Below are 22,917 nucleotides of genomic sequence, written 5' to 3' on the forward strand. Positions count from 1 at the left end.
GAAGCCAACGGCCAGGGAATAACATCCAGGAGACAGCTGATGGGGTAAACTGTGATGCTGATTTTTGCATTGCCCAGTTATTGTCCATTTTGGAGCAGAAAATAGGTTTTCTGACTGAGATTCAAAGGAAACTGAAATTATTACGAGCTGACCTTCAAAAGAAGAGCAAGTATAGTGAAGCCAATGGTGAGAGATCAGACCTGAAATGATGGATACAGTGCTGCAGTTCCTAAGTCTCTTATAAAGGAAAGTTGCCTAAATTATCTAGATATAAAGATCCTCCTGGAAAGTTTAAAACCTCTTAAAATATGGTTTTCAGAACTGTCCTCTTTCTTCTTCCTTTGTATTTCTGTAATTTGTTTTTATTCTGTAGGACAGTGGTTCTCAACTTGGAACCATTTTACCTCCTAGGGACATTTGGCAATGTCTGGAAACATTTTCATTTGTCAGAATTGGGTGTGAGGGGAGTGGTGATACTGGCATGTAGTGGGTAGAGGGCCAGAGATGCTGTTAAACATCCTACAATATACAGAATAGCCTCCTACAACAACTAATTATCTGGTTGAAAATATCAATAGTACTGAGGTTGAGAAACCCTGCTTTAGAAGAACCTAGCTGTGATGAAACCAGATTCCCTAAATTTGTGGCTAAGAAGGAAAAATATTGCAGTCCCTTTAGGACTAGAGTTGGAACACACCAAGGGGTGCACAATTGAGTAAATCTAATGATACCCACTCATGAGTCTTTTTCTGCTGCATTTGTGTGTACATTCAAATGGTTTCTAAGCTCTAGACATACTGTGGAGGTGAGAGTGGAGAAGGGAAAGGTTTTATTTAAGAAACTTTGTATGAGAGCCTAGAATTGAGAAGAATTTTATTTTTAATCTTTGAGTCGAAATTGCAAAGCACTGTGCTTCCTGAGAGTGATAAAATAAAGTGTGTGTGTTGCAAAAGCATTGCGTTGCTAACTATGGTGTCTTTAAGCTTTTTTTTTTTTCTTCTCATGCTCTTTACCAAATTTCGTGCTTACATGATTCACATAAAAAGATTTCCCCGATCAAATTATGAAATTAGAGTAGGGAATAAGTCAGCAAAGTAGTAGAAAAGTTCTGTCCTGAAGTGGGGCACATCCCATAAAGACCTCATAGAGAATGTGATAAATATCAATGCCTGAGATTAATTGTATAAGGAGAATATTTTCCTGATTCAAGGATCACAAAGTCCATTCTTTTGCAAAAAGAAGAAAGAAGCAGCTAATCTGATATGCAAATATAAATATAATAAATAATTTAATACACATCTACCTTCAGCAAACCTATTTATGAAATGCTATAATAAAATAAATAAGGATCTTTTGGTTCCAAGTCTAGCAGTTCCAAACTCTTTTTTTGAGGAAAAAAGTGGAATGATTTGCAAAGAAAGTGAATGGTGGATTGGGGAAACTTGAAGACACAAAAATTGTGCCCAAATTTGTTACTACCTTTGGCAGACATGCCTATTCTTTTCAAATTTTTCCTCCTAAGTTGCAAAAGCCTCATTGGTACAAAGGGAAACTAACACATAACTCTACCATAGAAAAGCCATCAGGTTTCATCCTGGTTTCATCAGGATCATTGGAAACATATGGTCTTTAGTAATTAGTCAATATTATGGCCTTTAAATATTTTTCCCACTGCTGCTTTATCTATGCAGGTAAAGCTATATATTATTATTATTAAACCAAACAGAACTTTGGAATTCTGTCCTCCTTCAGCAAATGATAGTCTTCCCTTCAAAACAAGATGTTTTTAATCAGTATTTTTGTAAGCAATGAAAAAGTATGGGGTTAAGAACCTTATCCCAGTTAAGAATAAGAACTTAAGACTGGTCTTATGAATCCAGTCCCAGTTCTATTATATAGACATCTGTAATTTTAGGCAAGTAACAGCTCCACTGAGCTGTTTCCTTCTATATGAACCAGGGTAATTATATCACCTACTTCAAAAGATTGGAGGGTGGCTTTATTTTCTTCCTGCTCTCCCATCTTTTATGCCAAAGACTAGTGCTCATTTATTATTCATATTATTGTCATTGCCCTTGTTGTTCTATTACCACCCTCACATCTCCCCCTGCCCTCCACCACTCCTGCCACACACAAAAGTTTGGGTAGCCTACTAGGAGTTTCAACATTCTAATACCAATAATATCAATTTTTTTGTATTTTATTTTTAAAGAGTATAACATACAGTGAAGTGCACAAATCTTAACTATACAGTTCCATGAATATTTACAAAGTGAATACTCCTATATAATGACCACACTTATCCAGATACAGAACATAACCATTGTTCCAGAAGCCTCGTTCCTGCCTCATTTCACTCATTCCCTGCATCAAAGGTAAGGACTATTCTGATCAAAATCATCATAGATAAGTTTGCCTCTTTAGGGAAAAAGTGTTCTTTTCTTCATATGAATGGGATCATATACTAGGTACTCTTGCATCTCTGTTTTTCTTTTTTTTTCTTTTAATCAAAATTATATGTGACCTGTTTTTTTTACATTATTCTATAATGTTCCACTGCATAAATAACTCATAATTTATAAAATTTACTCTTGAAGAAAATAGTTATTTCTGTTTTAAACAGTTACTAATGATGCTATGAACATTCTTACATGTGTCCTTTGGTGCACATTTATATGTTAAGTAGGCCTAGGAATGGAATTCTTGGATCCATAATATGTGTATATTCAGCATCATAGGTCATGCCAAAGAGTTTTCCAAAGGATTTGTTCCAATTTTATACAACCACCAGCATTTTATGGGTCCTCCATATGTTTGCCTACACTTAGTATTGTTATTTTTAAAACTTTAATTTTACACTTTCTGATGTGTGTGCAAAGGTACCTCATTATGGTTTTAATTTTTTGTTGTTTTTTTTCTCTTAATGGCTAATGCTAACATCTTTACATATGCTTACTGGTTATTTAGCCATTCTTTTTTGTACAATATATGTATTGTCTTGAATTCTTCTTTAGATATATGTATTGCAGATATCTTCTTCCAGTCTGGAATGCTTATAGATGAATGAAGTTCAGCCTATCAATTTTTTATTTAATGATTAGACCCTATTTAATAAATTTCTATCTACTCCAAATCATAAAGGTATTCTCTGTTATCTTCTAAAGATTATTCTCTTGACTCTGATTGGAGCCAGAGCCTGCTCACCTGCATGCCTTCAGGGTCAGCAGCAGATGGGGCTAGTTGCAGGACCAGGGTCAAGTGGAACTAAATCCATGGGAATATAGGACTTCTTTCAGACTGCAACAGGGACAATTTGGGGCAAACCTGCCACCAGGTCATTGTCCTGCCTTCTCAAAGTGACTGTGCTTAGTCTTGGGCTTTACTGGAGTTTTACAAATCTCCCACAAAGGTGTTTTGTCTGTAGATGGCTGTCAAATCATTGTTTATTGGGAGCAACATCTTGCTCACCCAATGACTCCTATCTCACTCTGAGTTCGCTTTATGGGAAGATTTTACAGATTCAACATATTTAGTGTATGTAAGATTATTCAGATTTAGATTTAGTGCTTTTTCTTATACCAGCTTTAATAAGTGGTATTAATTTATTGTTAGAACTATAGTGTACTCATTATCTTTAATGTCCATATTATTGGTTTTGAATTTTTCATTCCTGATACTAAGTTGTGCCTTTTCTTTTTTTTCCCCTTAATCGGACTTATGATATGTTTATAAATTATATGGTCTTTTCAAAGAAACAATTTTATTTTCTCTATTGTATATTTGCTTTCTCTATTGTATACTTGCTTTCTTTTTTATTAATTCCATTTTCCTTATTTTGTTTAACTTCCACTTTTATTTCCAATTTTTTGAGCTCAAGAATTTAGAATTATAAATTTTCTTCCAAAAACTAATTCATCTATATTATAATGTTATACTTTATTAATCAGAAAATTAAATACTCAAATAGTCTAAATGTTCTTTTTTTTCTTATTTTTATTTTTACCAATGTGTTATAATTATAGAGATTGCTATATCCCTATGATTTTTAGGTCAAGTTTGTAAATCATGTTGTTCAAATCTTCTGTAACTCTTAGTGAGTTTTATTACCAAAAAATATATTAAAATTTTAAACTTTGATTGTAGATTTATCTATGTCTCCTTTTAGTTATGAGAGACATCAGTTTATATATTTTGAGGCTATGTTATTAGTACATATAAGTTTAAGGTTATTATATATTCCTGTTGAATTCCTTCTTTGTCCCTTGTAATTTTCTCTGCCTGAAATTCTGCACTTTCTAATATTAGTATAGGTACAATAGTTTTTCTTAAGTTTGTATTTCCATGGTCTGTATTTTACCATTCTTTTCTTTTGAATCTTTCTGTTCTTTATAGTTAATGTTCATTTTTTATAAGCAATATATAGTGGGTTCTAATTCATTTTGTTTTATTTTAATCCAGATTGTAATCTTTGTCTTTTAATTAGAATATCTCCTCCATTCACATTTAATGTAACTTCTGATATCTTTAAGTTTATGGATATGAGAGTATTATTTGTTTCCTCTATATCCACTCTGTATTTAATTATTTTTCCCACTTCTTTCCTTTGTATTAATCAAGTTATTTTTATTATTATTTTTTAATTATTTTCCCTCTAATTGTTTGTGACATATATTCTGAGCTCTTCACTTATGGTCATCTTGGAAATTATAGCATACATCCTTCTTATTAAGTGGTGTTTTAAAATATTTCCTTCTAGAAATGGAACTATTTTAAAATGCTTTAACTCATTTTTTCTCAGCTTTACTTTTTGTCATTTAATTGTACATATATTTCTATGCTTTTAATAAATGAATATAAACAGCGAGCATTCATTTAAATTATTCATTTGTTTATTTTTTCTGGTGTTCTTAATTCTTCAGTCCTTTACCATGCATCCACTTGAGATCATTTCTCTTCTAGAATAATTCATATATATGAACATAAGAGTAGGTCTGTTGGTGATTTTTGCTCTCAGACTAAATATTTAGTCATTATTTCACCTTCATTTTTGAAATGTATTTTTTGTTGTTTGTAGAAGTTTTGGTTGGCTATTATTCTATTTTTAAATTTTTTGCATTTAAAAGATGTTATTTTTTTGTTTTGTTTTACACATTCTGCCATTTCTAGTAAAAATTAACTCTCCTTTGAAGGAACTCTTAAGTTTTCCTGCTTGTCTTTGATTATCAGCTTTGTTTTTTCTATGATGTGACAAGATGTGGTTTTCTTTTTTATTTCTCTTTCTTATGTTTTGTAGAACTTTTTAATCTGTCATTTTTGGGGGGTCAGTTTTGGAAAATTATTAACCTTTCCCCCCCCCCAAATATCTACTTTTGTCTCTTTCTATCTCTTTCCTATTTGGGCTTTAATTACAAATATGTTAGTAGTTTTCACTGTGTTTTACGTATCTCATACTATTTATCTAGTTTTTATTCATTCAATTTGAACATTATCTAATGACCTTCATTTCACTAATCCTCTATTCCTCAACTATTAAACATATGCATTGAATTTTAAAATTTCAGCTTTTATTCTCATTTCTAGGATTTCCATTTGACTCTTTGAAAAATATATCTCTGATCTTTGGTGACATCTGGCTTACTTGTGGCCTTTTAAATATCTTTTTCTCTTGTTGATTTCAGTTATTTGGTGCTTTTTGGTAGCATGTCTAGTAAGTTTTGATTGAATACTGGACATTATTTATGAGGTAATGTGGAAATTCTGGATGATGTTATGTTCCTTCAAAGAGGAATTCTTTTTCTTTCTGAAGACTCATAAAGTAAGTGTATATCACATTGATCCATATTTCTGGTTTATCCTTAATTTTAGAGTATAATATGTTTGACATCTTAAGTGAAATTCTCCACCTTTATGAAAACTCGTGTTCCCATAACTATGAGCTTGCTAAATTATCTGCTAAGTTTTTAAATCTCTTTTATACTGCTTTACGTTTTTTTCCTTTTGAATATTCTTCTATGTATGCACAACTTTAGAATTAGCAAATATCTGAGGAAGAATCTGCACACAGAATGTATGTCTCACTTCTCTATGGCTCTCCTTTCTCCAAAATGAGCCCTGTTGGCTTTAGTAGGCCTGAACATCAATCTTGGGCTCCTATGAGCCTCTGTCCTTATGAGACTGCACCAATATTTACTTGACTACTGTTTGTTTGGGCTTACTTTTCACACTCAGAAATACGTAAATGTCCCAACAGAAGTGCAGTGAATGTAATGACCATCTAAATGTAGTTGTTTTCTCTAAGAACTTTTTTAAAAACTATCTTTGGTTTTTAGTATATTCAGAGTTGTGCATCCATCACCACAATTAATTTTAAAACATTTCATTACCCCCAAAAGAAACCCTGCACCCCCTAGGCATCATCCCTTAATCCCCCCATTCCCCAGCCCTAGGCAATGCATTCTATCTCTATAGCTCTCTGACTATTTATGTCCTGACTTCCTTTTGTTTTTTGACCCTTCCCTAGACTGTTGAATTTGGGTGTTTTATTTAACTTTGTCACGCCCTTAGTAAGATAGCTTGCTACTCTATTTTGATGATTTGTTAATATAAATAACATAAACAATGATTTATGCATTTTATACATGACTTTGTAGAAAAACTACATATCTATAACATTTCTTATAATAAATTCTAATCAATCTCAACCAAATTAAGGAGACTTTTATTCTATGTTAAGCTTAGCAAGTAAGGAAGAGCAGCATATCAACATAGGTAATTAATGGCACCCATTGCTGAAAAGTGGGTACAAAGACTACAGGATAATATTGAATGTATCATTTGCCACATATATATATATACACATATATATATATACACACACACACACATATACACACACAAGTGTGTATATATATATATATACACATATATATGTTATTAGTGGCTTTTTATCTAGTTTTTGCTTGTCTGTTACAGATTTGGAAATTGGGCACAAATGGTAAGTTCTGAGAGCAATTCACAGGTAGATTTTCTTAGCTCTTCCATTGTAAAGGCTGTATAAACAAACTTATTTACGTTTGTGTACATGTACATACATATATACACACAGTTTTACAAATATAGTTATGTATTTTTCCCATGGATTTTTACATCTGCAGAACACAACTTAAAATCTCTCTTTTAGTAAAAAAAAACACTTGCTTGCTAACTAGTCTTAACATAATTGTTTCTGTTGAGTTGACATTCTTCCTTAACAAGTGCACCATTATATTTCCATTGACATTAATTTTTTTCTGAGAATATACATGGTACTTGAAATGATCTCAAAACACATAGCATAAAATTTAATAGGAACATTAGAAAAGAAGATCTTATATAAATGAAAACACTCAGAAAGTAAATTAATTGGGGTCCACTAAAAGAGAATTGCTAACGGTTCACACAGATGCCCTGAAGTTAAAAAGGAGGATTGTAAATTAATGCTTTAATAAGATTGTTCAGAAAATGTCAGAGCTTCTAAAGTGAGAAAAGTAAATACTTTCAGTTCTTTGGAAACATTCATTTGCACACAAAAAAGTTGACATGCTAATTACAAGCTATTTTTATCTTGTAATTAAAGTAGCTTTTCTTGTTTGTCCATTCTTGTAGTGGACAAACTTATTTTGAATTGCTGCATGAACTTGCACTTAATAAAACTGTTTTTAAAAAACATAATAATTAAATACATAATTTCAAATTCTCCTTTGCACAATTAATCTGTGATAGTAAGGTTTTACACTATTATTCTATTGATTTTCTCAGTAAAGTTATTTTTAACAATCTACATAATAAAATAGTATGAGAGTCGTAGATAAATATTTATGTGCTGGTTAAATGAATGAATGAATGATTTTTCAATTTGATTACTGATTTAAAATATCATTCTAATAGAAGAAACACAGTTTCTAGCATGTGTTGATACTAAAAAAAATGTAAAATTGTTATTCAAAGTGTAGAATATTATCCTCAGAATAAACCTGTCACTTATGAATATTTTGTGCAATTCTTTCTATTCTCCAAAAGAGCAACTGCTGATAGAAAATCTTAACATGGCTTTTTTTCTGAAATGTTTTTTTTTTTTCCATATTTAAGGCATTTCCTTTCTAATCTTAAATAAAAGTAATCTCAGAAATTAAAAAGAAGGTAATGCTTTATAGAAGATATTGAACCAAATCAATAATTGACCATAAAAATTGGACAGACCCAGGCAGCCTTCTGTACCTGTGTGTTTGAGGTGATACTGAACATGTCAGAGCTAGAATACAAGGGCTTAAATAGCAATGGAAGAAATGAATGAAATAGTCAGGGTAGGAAAATGGAAGAAGACATCAAAGCAACAAGTACAGAGGGTTTTACTCTGAAATAATTAATTGAAAATAAAAGTTACAACATGTAACCAGTTAATATAGCATGTTGAGGTTTAGGTTTGTCATGAGGTTTGTGAGGACAAGAAAGAGAAGACTGCTTTGGGCCACATGAGTAAATTTAAATTGTTAATCTTATACAACTATCTGGACACAGTTCTAAATGCCAAGACTGGAACCAAGTGAGCTAAGTGAGTAACAATGCAGATTTAGAGTCAGATATTTTTTGTTTGTTCAAAGCTTTGCCACCTCATAGCTATGTGACTTCAAACAAGTAATTTGACTGTCTGCATCCTTCATTATTTTCAAATCTGTTAAAAAAACAAAAGTCTAAAGAATACAACACTAATCATACAGAGTGATTCTGGAGAATCAGAATAAAAATTTTCAATAAAATAAGATTTTATTCATAATCTTCTATGTACTAGATGCTAAAGACAGAAAAAAATAGGTATATAACTGTCCCTGTCTTTAAGGAGCTTATCATTTAAATGAGGAGACAAAGCCTTGTACAACTGAGAAATATATTTTAAAATGTGCTATCCTATATAAAAAGTGCTATGGGAATATAGTAGTTGATAGTTAATTTAGCCAAAAGGGCAGGGGAAAACTTCACAAAATGATTCATCCCTAAGTCTCGAATGAGAAAGGAGAAGCCTGGTAGACTCAAAATGAAAGGATGGGACATTCAAAGCAGTAAATATGCTGAATACTTTGGTGTAATAAAAAGAAAATCAGCCAGAAGCTGGCTCAACATTGTCTTTTTCAATAAAATGTAGGCTCCTTGAGGGCAGGGACAAGTTCTTATTTAGCTTATATCATTAACATCTCCCAGGATCCTTGATGCTTTGTATGTACTCAACACTCACATGCAGATATTTCTATTTGTCCATCAATTTCACATAGCTAGAATAGGAGGAAAGTACAGCTATCTTTGTTTAAAAAATCTATTTTGAGAAATCACTCTGTCCAATGGCAGAAAGTAAAATTTTTGTGTGAGCAGTCACCACAAGTGAATGCCTGGTTTTCAGCATTTGCTTGAGCTGGCAAAGAGTTGTTCTAGGGAAGGGGTCATCTCTTCACTCTGGCACCTACCTGGCCTCAGCTTTCCACCCTGACATCTAGAAAGAAACTCCATGGCACACCTGTTAATGCTATTCATTTGTCTTAGCCACAGGGCTCCCCCAGGTGCTTTGGCATCACTGTCACATCTCTGCCACCCTCAGCCCTACAGGAAAATACTTGACTCTTAGCTGCCACCTACCAGAGACCTGCCCTGAGGCTCTGTAAGTTTGGATTCAGCCATTACTTGGCCACATGCAGCTCTCTCTATACTTGTAGAAGAGTTGTCAGAATCTAGGAATCCAACCAGCAATCTGAACATAGGTTACCTCGCTCCTTGGGTGCTTAAATCATTGCAGTGTTTTACCACTACCCTTTAGGAAATGACTCAAAGGGAAGAGGACACAGATCATGCCTCTGTCTCTCTTGTTTCCTCCTATTCAATAGCCCTTGGGATCTTATTTGGGCAGGCAGGCAGGAACAACTCTGTTGTTACAGAATTTACTTTATGCTTTAGAAAACCAAACACTTGCCCTCTTGCACTTCTAAAATCCTTTTCTTGCAAGACCATCTCTTTTATTGCCAGTTCCAAAAGTCTATTTAATACTTGAAAATAGTATTTTGACCCATTTCTTTTCCCCTGAATTTCGATGTTAATAACCCTCTCCTCAAATGTGTGATCCCATAATTTCCTAACTGCTAGGGTAGGGACTGAGAGCACAAGAAAATGTACTTGAAGGGTGAGGGCCTTGAAGGAGAAGTTGTAGATACATCAGTCAATTACTCAATATATTCCCACACATGCCCTTTCCCTAACTAATGAACTAAAAGACTAAAGGACTGAGGGAAGAGACAATAACACTTCCAGTGATTCCTGTGTCCCCAGCACCTGAAACAGTACCCAGTACATAGGGGAAATTATTATTTGTTGAATAACAATTGTACAGAAGGTAGCTCAAATGTTCCCCACCAACATAATCATTCAGAAAAGCATTCAGAGAGAAAAGGGTCAGAGGCAGAAATCTGAGAACACAAATATTTAAGGGACAGGATAGTGGAAAATTGTCAGAGAAGAAAAATAAGAAGAGGTCAGAAAGGTAGAAGAAAAACCAGGGGAAAAAAGTGGTACAGAAAGCATGGGAAGAGAGAAATTAAAGGAGAGAGAGTACTTTACCATATTTAAAAAAAAAAGAAAAAGCAGTGATTGAATAGAATAAGGACTTAAGAGTAGGTTGGTGGTTTTTGACAATTTGTGGGTCATTAATAACATTTGAGAGATCAGCTTGAGTGAAATGGTTGTTCCAGAAGTCATTTTGCAATGGGTTGAGGAGTCAGAGAGCAGCCTGGATAATTAGTGTGAAAGTGTGAAAGTGCTTCATAAATCCTAAACCACTTTACAAATGCAATTAGGATATACAGCTTGTTAGATTTAGGGCCTGGTTGTTGCTCATTCACCAAACTTTCTGAATTCTTTTTTTTTCTTTTTTTTTTTTGGCATCAGGCACACACTTCCTAGGACTTTGGCAGAATATGTTATGGAAAACTTAAGGAAGCAGATGTTAAATTTTAACAGTTTTCTTGTACCTTAAACTAATTTTTTTTCTATAATATGCCTCAGGTGTAAAAAAAAAAAATACACTATCATTAAACAATCTCCAAACGCTCCCTACTCTTTCTTCCAAGTCACCTTCCTGTTGCCAGCTGCTTAGCAACTTCACCTTAGCTTATTGAAAACTTCTGATTTGTTTACACAAAATTAATATAAATTTGAATATGGCCTTGACTCCATCCATGAAATCTGGATCAGAGTCCATCACTTCTCCATCCCTCACAATTGGATCCAATTGCATTACTTTCAATATCTCTTCTTTCTTGACTTCTCTACCCTTAATTTCCATTTTGTATAGATTCCCTGTCAATCAAGTTAGCTTACTAGACATTACATGGACTTAAAATACAATTAATCATACTCTGAGAGGTTTCTTTCTTGACCTGAGCCTATACTCCTCAAATAACCTTATTCTAACTCTCTTTGTAATGACACCTAATTGTAAAAACATTAATATAAAGGCATAAAATGAACAGCTTTAAATTAGCTATATATAAAATGATTCAGAAAGTAATGGATTTAATGTATTAATGTGTTTTTTAGAGAAAACACAACTAGATATTAATATTTAAAAGATGCTGCCACTGTTTGAGATTTTTCTACCAGAACCCTGTAACTTATCTGTTCAGCACAAGGATTGTTTATGAAGAAAAATAATCAAATTAAATAATTCTATAGTTATTTTTATTGGCCAAACAGTGACATCTATTGTTCAATGTTATATAAAATGGAATTTAAAAATCAGAAAATATGCTATCTTTTTTACATGATTAGCTACAAAATAATAACTTTCTTAAATTTACTGTTTTAAACTGGTGGTATCTAGGAATTTATTTTTAATTTAAAATCAAATCCAGCTGATTCTTTAGGAGTTCCAACATTTAATCACTATTCAAAAGGTCCAGGATCTGTCTAGTTGCTAAAAACAGGGAGAGAGAAATAAGACAATAAAAATATGGAATACAATTCTTAAAGTTGCCTGCATTGTACAATAGATGTGTTTTTCTCCCCACAAATCACTCAAATACACACTATTGAAATCTGTGAAAGCCCAAGCTGAATGCTGAATTCAGGGCATGTTTCTGTTCTCATGTTTCATCTGTTGTCAACTAAATCTATGTATTTAGAAAGGTTGTTTACCATCTTAGCTAAAGTTTATTCTCTATAAAAGTATGGGGCTTTACCTGAAGGTGATCAGTTTCCTTCTAGCTCTTACTTTTCTCTAAATGTCATTCACCACCATTTGATTAAGCAAAATTTTTAAAAGTGAGTCTCTATCTAAATAAGTCTCTTTCTAAAGGGAGTCGTAAAAATTGAGATGATTTAGGGAAGAAAAGAGTTTAATTTTGTGAAGAGACATTTATTAAATATATTTTAAAAAATAATTGGCCAATTCAATGAAAATGATTACACTTTTGATCATGTGTGAATACAACATTAATAATAAGCTCAGTTGTCATCAACCTATAACAAAAGAAAAACCCCCAAAATATGGCCCTTTAAAGGAACCTGAACATGACACTATAAGCATTTTCCAGTGCACGATATAACAGATAATGTTCCAAAGCACTAGAAACCAAAATCCTAATGTGATTTCAAAGAGCTTCTGAGCAGTGAATCAATATAGATTGTGAGATGCTCTGTTCGCCTGAAGCCCTAGGGATTGCTAATGGAGAAGGAAAAATCGGATGCTGCCCAATGTTACCTGGAGTCCTGGCCCTTGAAAGCAGTATTTTCTTCTACCATCAACTATTGTACTTTTAATAAATTTCTAAAATAATAAAAGTCATCAAACTGATAATCATCTTGGGGAAAAAGCATCCTTTGAAAATGTGAGACTCACAAAGTGTAATATTAGAGAATAACAATAAAACAAGCTTTTATTTAGTCTCCTTACTCTCTTAAAGCTTTCTCTTTAAATTAAAATAGAAATCTATACGTTCATTTTTTCTATAAATATTTTGAGCTTGTCTAACATTACAGCACTCAGTTGAGTGTGGTTGTTTCTTTCTGCTCACATGCAAATATGAAAGTATATGCCAAGGCTACTATTTCCTGCTCTGAGATCATGTAGAGGAAACATCTCACAGTCTCATGACATCTCTTCACCCTCTGCTGAGTCATTTGACCAGGGAAATATTATAAATCCTATAAAACAGAAGAGAGGGAGACTCAACAGCCAAGTAGTCAAGTCCCCATTGACATGCCCATGTGTGTAAAGAGCATTTGAGGTCAGAAGTTGGGCAGCACAGATCTACCTGAAGCACAGGATATATGTAGTTTCTGGCTTCGCATCCAGGTATCTCCTTGTCCCTTATTTAAAAAATTTATCATTCACAGACAACCCTCAGAACTGTAGAAAATATTTGCAAATGAAGCAACTTACAAGGGATTAATCTCCAGAATATACAAACAGCTCATGCAGCTCAATATCAACCCAATCAACCCAATCAGATAATGGGCAGAAGACCTAAACAGATATTTCTCCAAAGAAGACATACAGATGGTGAAGAGGCACATGAAAAGATGCTCAACATCACTAATTATTAGAGAAATGCAAATCAAAACTACAATGAGGTATTACCTCACACTGGTCAGAATGGTCACCATCAAAAAAAATCTACAAACAATAAATACTGAGAGGGTGTCCAGAAAAGGTAACCCTTTTACACTGTTGGTGGGAATGTAAATTGGTACAGCCACTATGGAGAACAGTATGGAGCTTCCTTAAAAAACTAAAAATAAAACTACCATATGACCCAGTAATCTCACTACTGGGTATATACCCTGAGAAAGCTATGATTCTAAAATATACATGCACCCCAATGTTCATTGCAGCACTATTTACAATAACCAGGACATAGAAGCAACCTAAATATCCATCAACAGAGGAATGGATAAAGAAGGTGTGGTACATATATACAATGGAATATTACTCAGTCATAAAAAGGAACAAAATTGTGCCATTTGCAAAGACGTGGATGGACCTAGAGACTGTTATACAGAGTGAAGTAAGTCAGAAAGAGAAAAACAAATATTATATATTAACGCATATATGTGGAATCTAGAAAATGGTGCAGACAAACCTATTTGCAAAGCTGAAAGAGAGACACAGATGTAGAGAACAAACATATGGACACCAAGTGGGTAACAGGGGATGGGATGAATTGGGAGATTGGGATCAACATATATACACTGCTAAGTATAAAATAGATAACTAATGAGAACCTACTGTATAGTACAGGGAACTCTACTCAGTGCTCTGTGGTGACCTAAATGGGAAGGAAATCCAAAAAAGGGGGGATATATGCATACATATACCTGATTCACTTCGCTGTACAGCAGAAACTAACACAACATTGTAAAGCAACTATACCCCAATTAAAAAAATAAAAAAAATTTACCATTCACTTTATGATTGACCATCATAACAATCAAATTAACAGAACAGTTGCAAAATGTTTAGTTTAGGCTTAATGTGTCTCTTTTTAGCCAACTTAAATTCACACCTACTGGAGAACTGAAAATTTGGTTCTCAGATTTTGTAAATGAAAGAAGATTCTAACTTTGAGGATAGTTAAATATTGTAATGAAACACAGTGAATGCCATAAGGCAATAGCAAGATTTTCATAGGAAGACAATATTGGCTACGTAGAATACATGATAAAAATTATAGAATGCATCTATGTGGCAGACCTGGTGCAGTTACTGTCTACTGCCAAGGTTTCCACTACTGATGCAAAAAGAAAATGTCCTCACACTTCCTGTTTGTCTGATTGGGCAGCCAAGATTGGATAGGAGACTATAGAGAAAAACATGGTAATACAAGGAAAAATATGGAGAGAGAATTTTTGCAACTCAGAAATAACCTTGTAAACAGTGAAGATCCTGTTTTACTCCAAAAAAGAATCCAAAATTTGAGTTAAAAATTAGAGCAAAAAGAAAAGCATACTTACTTCCCTGGTGGTCCAGTGGTTAAGAATCGGCCTTCCAACACAGGGGACATGGGTTCGATCCCTGGTCTGAGAACTAAGATCACACATGCCATGGGGCAATTAAGCCCACGTGCCACAGCTACTGAGCCCACACACCACAACCAAGAGCCTGCACATCACAATGAAAAATCCCGTGTGCAGCAACTAAGACCCAATGCAACACAAAATAAATAAACAAATGAATAAATAGATGAATAAATAAATGAAAAACACAGCATAATGCCATGTTATTCCTTATTGTTGTCACAGGGTCAAATAAAACTGGTTACAGAAGCAATGTAGCTGTCATCAAAACACCACTTCTTTTTTTTTTTTTTATATGGTGTGAGGGTGTAAGCAATGGAGTGCTTTAATTAATTAATTAATTTATTTATTTATTTTTGGCTGTGTTGGGTCTTCATTTCTGTGCGAGGGCTTTTCCCAGTTGTGGCGAGCGGGGGCCACTCTTCATTGCGGTGTGTGGGCGTCTCACTGTCGCGGCCTCTCCCGTTGTGGAGCACAGGCTCCAGACGTGCAGGCTCAGTAGTTGTGGCTCACGGGCTTAGTTGCTCCACAGCATGTGGGATCTTCCTAGACCAGGGCTCGAACCCGTGTTCCCTTCATTAGCAGGCAGATTCTTAACCACTGCGCCACCAGGGAAGTTCTTTTTCTGTTTTTAATGCTTAAGGTATGAAAGAATTTGCATATACAAAAGCAGGACCTCAAGCAGATATATCTTAACTGAGACTCCAGAAAACTAGGCAGACAAATCTTGAACTGATTTTTTTTTTGGAATTTTATTTTATTTTTTATACAGTAGGTTCTTACTAGTCATCAATTTTATACACATCAGTGTATACATGTCAATCCCAATCGCCCAATTCATCACACCACTATCCCCACCCCCCCACGTCTTTCCCCCCTTGGTGTCCATACGTTTGTTCTCTACATCTGTGTCTCAACTTCTGCCCTGCAAACTGGTTCATCTGTACCATTTTTCTAGGTTCCACATACATGCGTTAATATATGATATTTGTTTTTCTCTTTCTGACTTACTTCACTCTGTATGACAGTCTCTAGATCCATCCACATCTCAACAAATGACCCCATTTCGTTACTTTTTATGGCTGAGTAATATTCCATTGTATATATGTACATCATCTTCTTTATCCATTCGTCTGTCGATGGGCATTTAGGTTGGTTCCATGACCTGGCTATTGTAAATAGTGCTGCAATGAACATTGGGGGGCATGTGTCTTTTTGAATTATGGTTTTCTCTGGGTATATGCCCAGTAGTGGGATTGCTAAGTCATATGGTAGTTCTATTTTTAGTTTTTTAAGGAACCTCCATATGGTTCTCCATAGTGGCTGTATACATTCCCACCAACAGTGCAAGAGGGTTCCCTTTTCTCCACCCCCTCTCCAGCATCTGTTGTTTGTATATTTTCTGATGAGGCCCATTCTAACTGGTGTGAGGTGATACCTCATTGTAGATTTGATTTGCATTTCTCTAATAATTAGTGATATTGAGCATCTTTTCATGTGCTTCTTGGCCATCTGTATGTCTTCTTTGGATAAATGTCTATTTAGGTCTTCGGCCCATTTTTGGATTAGGTTGTTTGTTTCTTAATATTGAGCGGCATGAGCTGTTTATATATTTGGAGATTAATCCTTTGTCTGTTGATTCGTTTGCAAATATTTTCTCCCGTTCTGAGTGTTGTCTTTTCATCTTGTTTATGGTTTCCTTTGCTGTGCAAATGCTTTGACGTTTCATTAGGTCCCATTTGTTTATTTTTGTTTTTATTCCCGCTACTCTAGGAGGTGGATCAAAAAACATCTTGTCGTGATTTATGTCAAAAAGTGTTCTTCCTATGTTTTCCTCTAAGAGTTTTATAATATCCAGTCTTATATTTAGGTCTCTAATCCATTTTGAGTTTATTTTTGTGCATGGTGTTAGGGAGTGTTCTAATTTCATTCTTTTACATGTAGCTGTCCAGTTTTCCCAGCACCACTTATTGAAGACAACTGTCTTTTCTCCATTGTATATCCTTGCCTCCTTTGTCATAGATTAGTTGGCCATCCGTGTGTGGCCTTACCTCTGGGATTTCTATCTCTTTCCATTGATCTATGTTTCTGTTTTTGTGCCAGTACCATATTGTCTGGATTACTGTAGCTTTGTAGTGTAGTCTGACGCCAGGGAGTCTGATTCCTCCAGCTCCGTTTTTTCCCCTCAAGACTGCTTTGGCTATATGAGGTCTTTTGTGTCTCCATACAAGTTTTAAGATTTTTGTTCTAGTTCCGTAAAAAAAATGCCATGGGTAATTTGATAGGGATTGCATTGAATCTGTAGATTGCTTTGGGTAGTATAGTCATTTTCACAATATTGATTCTTCCAATCCAAGAACATGGTATATCTCTCCATCTGTTGGTATCATCTTTCATTTCTTTCATCAGTGTCTTATAGTTTTCTGCATACAGGTATTTTGTCTCCCTAGGTAGGTTTATTCCTATGTATTTTATTCTTTTTGTTGCAATGGTAAATGGGAGTGTTACCTTAATTTCATTTTTTTCCTGTAGTTCATTTCTAATCTAATAGCATTGTGGTCAGAAAAGATGCTTGATATGATTTCAATTTTCTTAAATTTATTGAGGCTTAATTTGTGAACCAAGATGTGATCTATCCTGGAGAATGTTCCATGCGCAGTTGAGAAGAAAGTGTAATCTGCTGTTTTTGGATGGAATGTCCTATAAATATCAATTAAATCTATCTGATCTATTGTGGCATTTAAAGCTTGTGTCTCCTTATTAATTTTCTGTCTGCACAATCTGTCCATTGGTGTAAGTGAGGTGTTAAAGTCCCCCACTATTATTGTGTTACTGTCGATTTCCTCTTTTATAGCTGTTAGCAGTTGCCTTATGTATTGAGGTGCTCCTATGTTGGGTGCATATATATTTATAATTGTTATGTCTTCTTCTTGGATTGATCCCTTGATCATTATGTAGTTTCCTTCCTTGTCTCTTGTAACATTCTTTATTTTAAAGTCTATTTTATCTGATATGAGTACTGCTACTCCAGCTTTCTATTGATTTCCATTTGCATGGAGTATTTTTTTCCATCCCCTCACTTTCAGTCTATATGTGTCCCTAGGTCTGAAGTAGTTTCTTGTGGATAACATATATATGAGTCTTATTTTTATATCCATTCAGCAAGCCTGTGTCTTTTGGTTGGAGCATTTAATCCATTCACATTTAAGGTAATTATCAATATGTATGTTCCTATTACCATTTTCTTAATTGTTTTGGGTTTGTTATTGTAGGTCCTTTTCTTCTCTTGTGTTTCCCACTTAGAAAAGTTCCTTTAGCATTTGTTGTAAAGCTGGTTTGGTGGTGCTGAATTCTCTTAGCTTTTGCTTGTCTGTAAAAGCTTTTCATTTCCCCATCGAATCTGAATGAGATCCTTGCTGGGTAGAGTAATCTTGGTTGTAGGTTCTTCCCTTTCATCACTTTAAGTATATCATGCCACTCCCTTCTGGCTTGTAGAGTTTCTGCTGAGAAATCTGCTGTTAACATTATGGGAGTTCCCTTGTATGTTATTTGTCATTTTTCCTTTGCTGCTTTCAATAATATTTCTTTGTCGTAATTTTTTGCCAATTTGATTACTATGTGTCTCAGCATGTTTCTCCTTGGATTTATCCTGTATGGCACTCGCTGCACTTGCTGGATTTGGGTAGCTATTTCCTTTCCCATGTTAGGGAAGTTTTCAACTACAATCTCTTCAAATATTTTCTCGGGTTCTTTCTCTCTCTCTTCTCCTTCTGGGACCACTATGATGCAAATGTTTTGGCATTTAATGTTGTCCCAGAGGTCTCTTAGGCTGTCTTCATTTCTTTTCATTCTTTTTTCTTTATTCTTTTCTGCAGCAGTGAATTCCACCATTCTGTCTTCCAGATCACTTATCTGTTCTTCTGCCTCTGTTATTCTGCTATTGATTCCTTCTAATGTAGTTTTCATTTCAGTTATTTTATTGTTCATCTCTGTTTGTTTGTTCTTTAATTCTTCTAGGTCTTTGTTAAACATTTCTTGCATCTCCTCGATCTTTGCCTCCATTCTTTTTCTGAGGTCCTGGATCATCTTCACTATCATTAATCTGAATTCTTTTTCTGGAAGGTTGCCTATCTCCACTTCATTTAGTTGTTTTTCTGGGGTTTTACCTTGTTCTTTCATGTGGTACATAGCCCTCTGCCTTTTCATCTTGTCTATCTTTCTGTGAATGTGGTTTTTGTTCCACAGGCTGCAGGATTGTAGTTCTTCTTACTTCTGCTGTCTGCCCTCTGGTGGATGAGGCTATCTAAGAGGCTTGTGTAAAACACCACTTCTTGACTTCTACTGAGGTTTTGACTTTCTCATTATGTAAAAGATTTGGATAGGTTGTTCTCATAATATTTTCTATTAAATTAATTCTTTCAGTATGTTTTGGGCATGGGAAAAGATTGTGATTTTGCCTTGACAATTCAACCAGAATTTTTAAGAAAAGCATTTTATAATATTATTTTAAAATTCCATATCATGCATCACATTATATCTTACACTAGTACTATGAGGTTCGTTAGTAATTGTTTTAGTCAGACTTCCCCAGAATCAGATCCTGAGATGTGATTTTGTATACAAAATATAAAGTAAGGAAAATATCCCAAGGAAGTGAAAGAAGCTGAGCAATGTTGTAATATCTGGAAAAAAAAAAAATGGTTGAGGGTAGACACAGATGTCACCTGCACAGGCATTTTAGAGTATCAGTTATGCCTCAGAATTCTACTAACTTGAGGTAAAGGATCTGAACTTCCTTATGCCCACTGCCTCCAACAATGACTAGGCATCTTCAAGGGGAATGTAATTTTCCAGGTAACTGTCTCCTCACCATTTGTGAGCAAGATAGATTTCAGTAGCCCAAGGGCAGCCTTTTGCTCACTGCTATAAGCAAATGCACACAGAAGCTGGGAGTGGGGAGGGGGCCTTCAAAACAGTATTTAAAAAATTGAGCCAAAGATATATGAGTGGAACACAAACATTGTACACCACAGTCAGATTTTACTGTCATGCTAAAAGATTAGAAAACGGAAGTTCATAAAGGAAATATGATTTACATACAGACATCCACAGGTAAAAGTGTAAAACAGATAATACAAGACCCTGGTTGTAAATCCTATGTTTCTCTTGCTGTTCCCTTCCTCCCCACCTTTCATCATGTTGCATGATAGTGTTATTTATTTTCATAATTAACATATAACCTTATAATAAAAAAGACCTGATATTTTATAGCATGCTACACATTTCTGATTATTTTGAATATTTTATTTTTCTTCATGTATGTAGTTTTATATCCAGTTAAACCAGAGGTCACAAACATAGGGTTCTGGCAGATAATATAAATCAATGAATCAGAACAGATGAGAAAGCCAGTAAAGAACTGAACCTCTCTGTAAAGTTGCTGCCTGTGTAAAGGAGGAAGCCACTTCTCAGACCCAGATTATTGTTGCTGCAGGGGAATAAAGATCCACTGTTGCTAGATCTTCCAGTTTTCATGCTCAGCCAGAAATCAGGATGTTTCACATACAGTCTCCTAATTTCTAAATTCTGGTAACTGACCAACCCTTCAGCCAACCCCATTTTTTTTTCAGTGGGAGCCAATTTTGTACAAGTTACAAAATACATACTCCTGTTACACTTGAGGTGCCATTTTATTCCTTTGGTATATGCCAGCAGGGTTGGTACAGCTTAAAGTATGTACTCATCTAGTCATTTAAATTAAAACAATTTTGAACTATGATGCTGGCCAAACCAAACTTTAAAAGAATAGGATTTAATTTGTGGGTCTTGAGTTTAGGGTCTCTAAATTAAACTAATGTTTCCCTGAACTGTAAATGTTTTTCAATTCAATCACAAGAAATAGTTTCTTTTAAAGCAAATGAGGGTTTTTTTGGTGGTTTGTTTTTTTGTTTTTTGGGTTTTTTTTTTTCCTTTTGAATGTTGGCATGTACTAAAAATGAGAGTGGAAGATTTCAAAATTCTTTAATGTTGTTCTAACTTCTGTCAAAGTGAGTCCACTCTGACGAAAGCAGTAACTTGCAACCTCATGACACCCAAAGTTCCCTTTAACAATAGTTCTAACACTATCTCTATTATCCTGGAATAAAATTCTTAGGGTACTATCACATAGCAACACATGTAAGTTATAATATAATCAGTATAAAGTCTTAACTCCAACATACAGGAGAGAGAAGAGAAAACTAACTTATAGTTAACTAATATGTTTTTCTTTTTTATTGAATTAGAGTTGATTTACAATATTTTGTTAGTTTCAGGTGTATGGCATAGTGATTCAGTATTTTTGCAGATTATACTCCATTATAAACTATTACAAGATAATGGATATAATTCCCTGTGCTGTACATTATATCCTTGTTGCTGATATATTTTATATATAGTAATGTATATCTGTTAATTCCGTACCCCTAATTTGGCTCTCCCCCTTTTCCTTCTCTCTTTTGGTAACCACAAGTTTGTTTTCTATATCTATGGCTCTGTTTCTGTTTTGCATATACATTCATTTGTATTATTTTTTAGGTAAGTGATATCATACAGTATTTGTCTTTGTCAGACTTATTTCACGAAGCATAATATTCTCTGAGTCCATTCACATTGCTGCAAATGGCAGTATTTCATTATTTTTTATGGTTGAGTAATATTCCATTGTGTGTATATATATATATACACACAATTATATATATATACTAACTTATCATTAAATAATATGTATTATATATATATATATATATATCTTTTTAAGCCATGTATTTGTTGATGGGCACTTTGGGTTGCTTATATGTCTCAGCTATTGTAAATAGTGCTGCTATGAATATTGGGGTGCATATATCTTTTCAAATTAGTGTTTTCATTTTTCCAGATACATACCCAGGAGTGGAATTGTTGCATCATATGGTAGTCTTATTTTTTAGTTTTTTGAGGAATCTCCATACTGTTTTCCACAGTGACTGTACCAATTAACATCCCACCAACCATATACCAGGGTTCCCTTTTCTCCACATCCTCTCCAACTTTTGTCATTTGTAGACTTTTTGATGATAGCTATTCTGACAGGTGTGAGGTGATATCTCATTGTTGTTTTGATTTGCATTTTTCTAATAATTAGCAATGTTGACCGTCTTTTCATGTACCTGTTAGCCATTTGTTTGTCTTCTTAGGAGGAATGCCTATTCAGGTCTTTGCTCATTTTTTATTAGATTGCTTGTTTTTTTTGATATTGAGTTGTATGAGATGTTTGTATATTTTGGATATTAACTCTCCATTGGTCTCATCATTTGCAATTTTTTTCTTCCATTCCGTATGTTGTCTTTTCATCTTCTCAATGCTTTCCTTTGATGTGCAAAAGCTTTTAAGTTTAATTGCATCCCATTTGTTTATTTCTGCTTCTATTTATTTTGCCTTAGGAGACTGATCCAAGAAAATATTGCTAAGATTTATGCAAAGGAGTTTTCTGCCTATGTTGTTTTCTAGGAGTTTTATGGTTTCAGGTCTTACACTTAGGTCTTTAAACCATTTTGAGTTTATTTTTGTATATGGTGGGAACGTTCTAATCTCATTGTTTTACCTGTGGTTGTCCAGTTTTCCCAGCACCACTTGTTGAGAGACTGTTTTACTCCATTGTATAGCCTTGCCTCTTTTGTCATAGATTAATTGACAATAGGTATGTGGGTTTATTTCTGGGCTCTCTACTCTGTTCCATTGATCTATTTGTTTGTTTTTGTGCCAGTACCATGCTGTTTTGATTACTCTAGATTTGTAGTATTAGTCTGA

At 34.2% G+C, this 22,917-nt stretch overlaps 1 protein-coding gene and 1 long non-coding RNA gene across 2 annotated transcripts in view; both read left to right on the forward strand.

Moving 5' to 3' along the window:
* KIF2B (kinesin family member 2B) overlaps positions 1-14,030 on the forward strand; it is a 32,684-nt gene extending 18,654 nt beyond the window's left edge. Inside the window, 1 exon segment of the mRNA XM_082371879.1 lies at positions 3-14,030. Within this exon segment, the coding sequence (XP_082228005.1) occupies positions 3-209 (207 nt within the window). The 3' untranslated portion in view covers positions 210-14,030.
* The window catches only part of LOC309618328, a 673,944-nt gene that overhangs the window by 20,437 nt on the left and 630,590 nt on the right, over positions 1-22,917 (forward strand). The gene's annotated exons all lie outside the window — the stretch shown is intronic.

This window comes from Balaenoptera borealis, assembly GCF_965194805.1.
Source record: "Balaenoptera borealis genome assembly, chromosome: 20".
NCBI classification, from domain to species: Eukaryota; Metazoa; Chordata; class Mammalia; order Artiodactyla; family Balaenopteridae; genus Balaenoptera; species Balaenoptera borealis.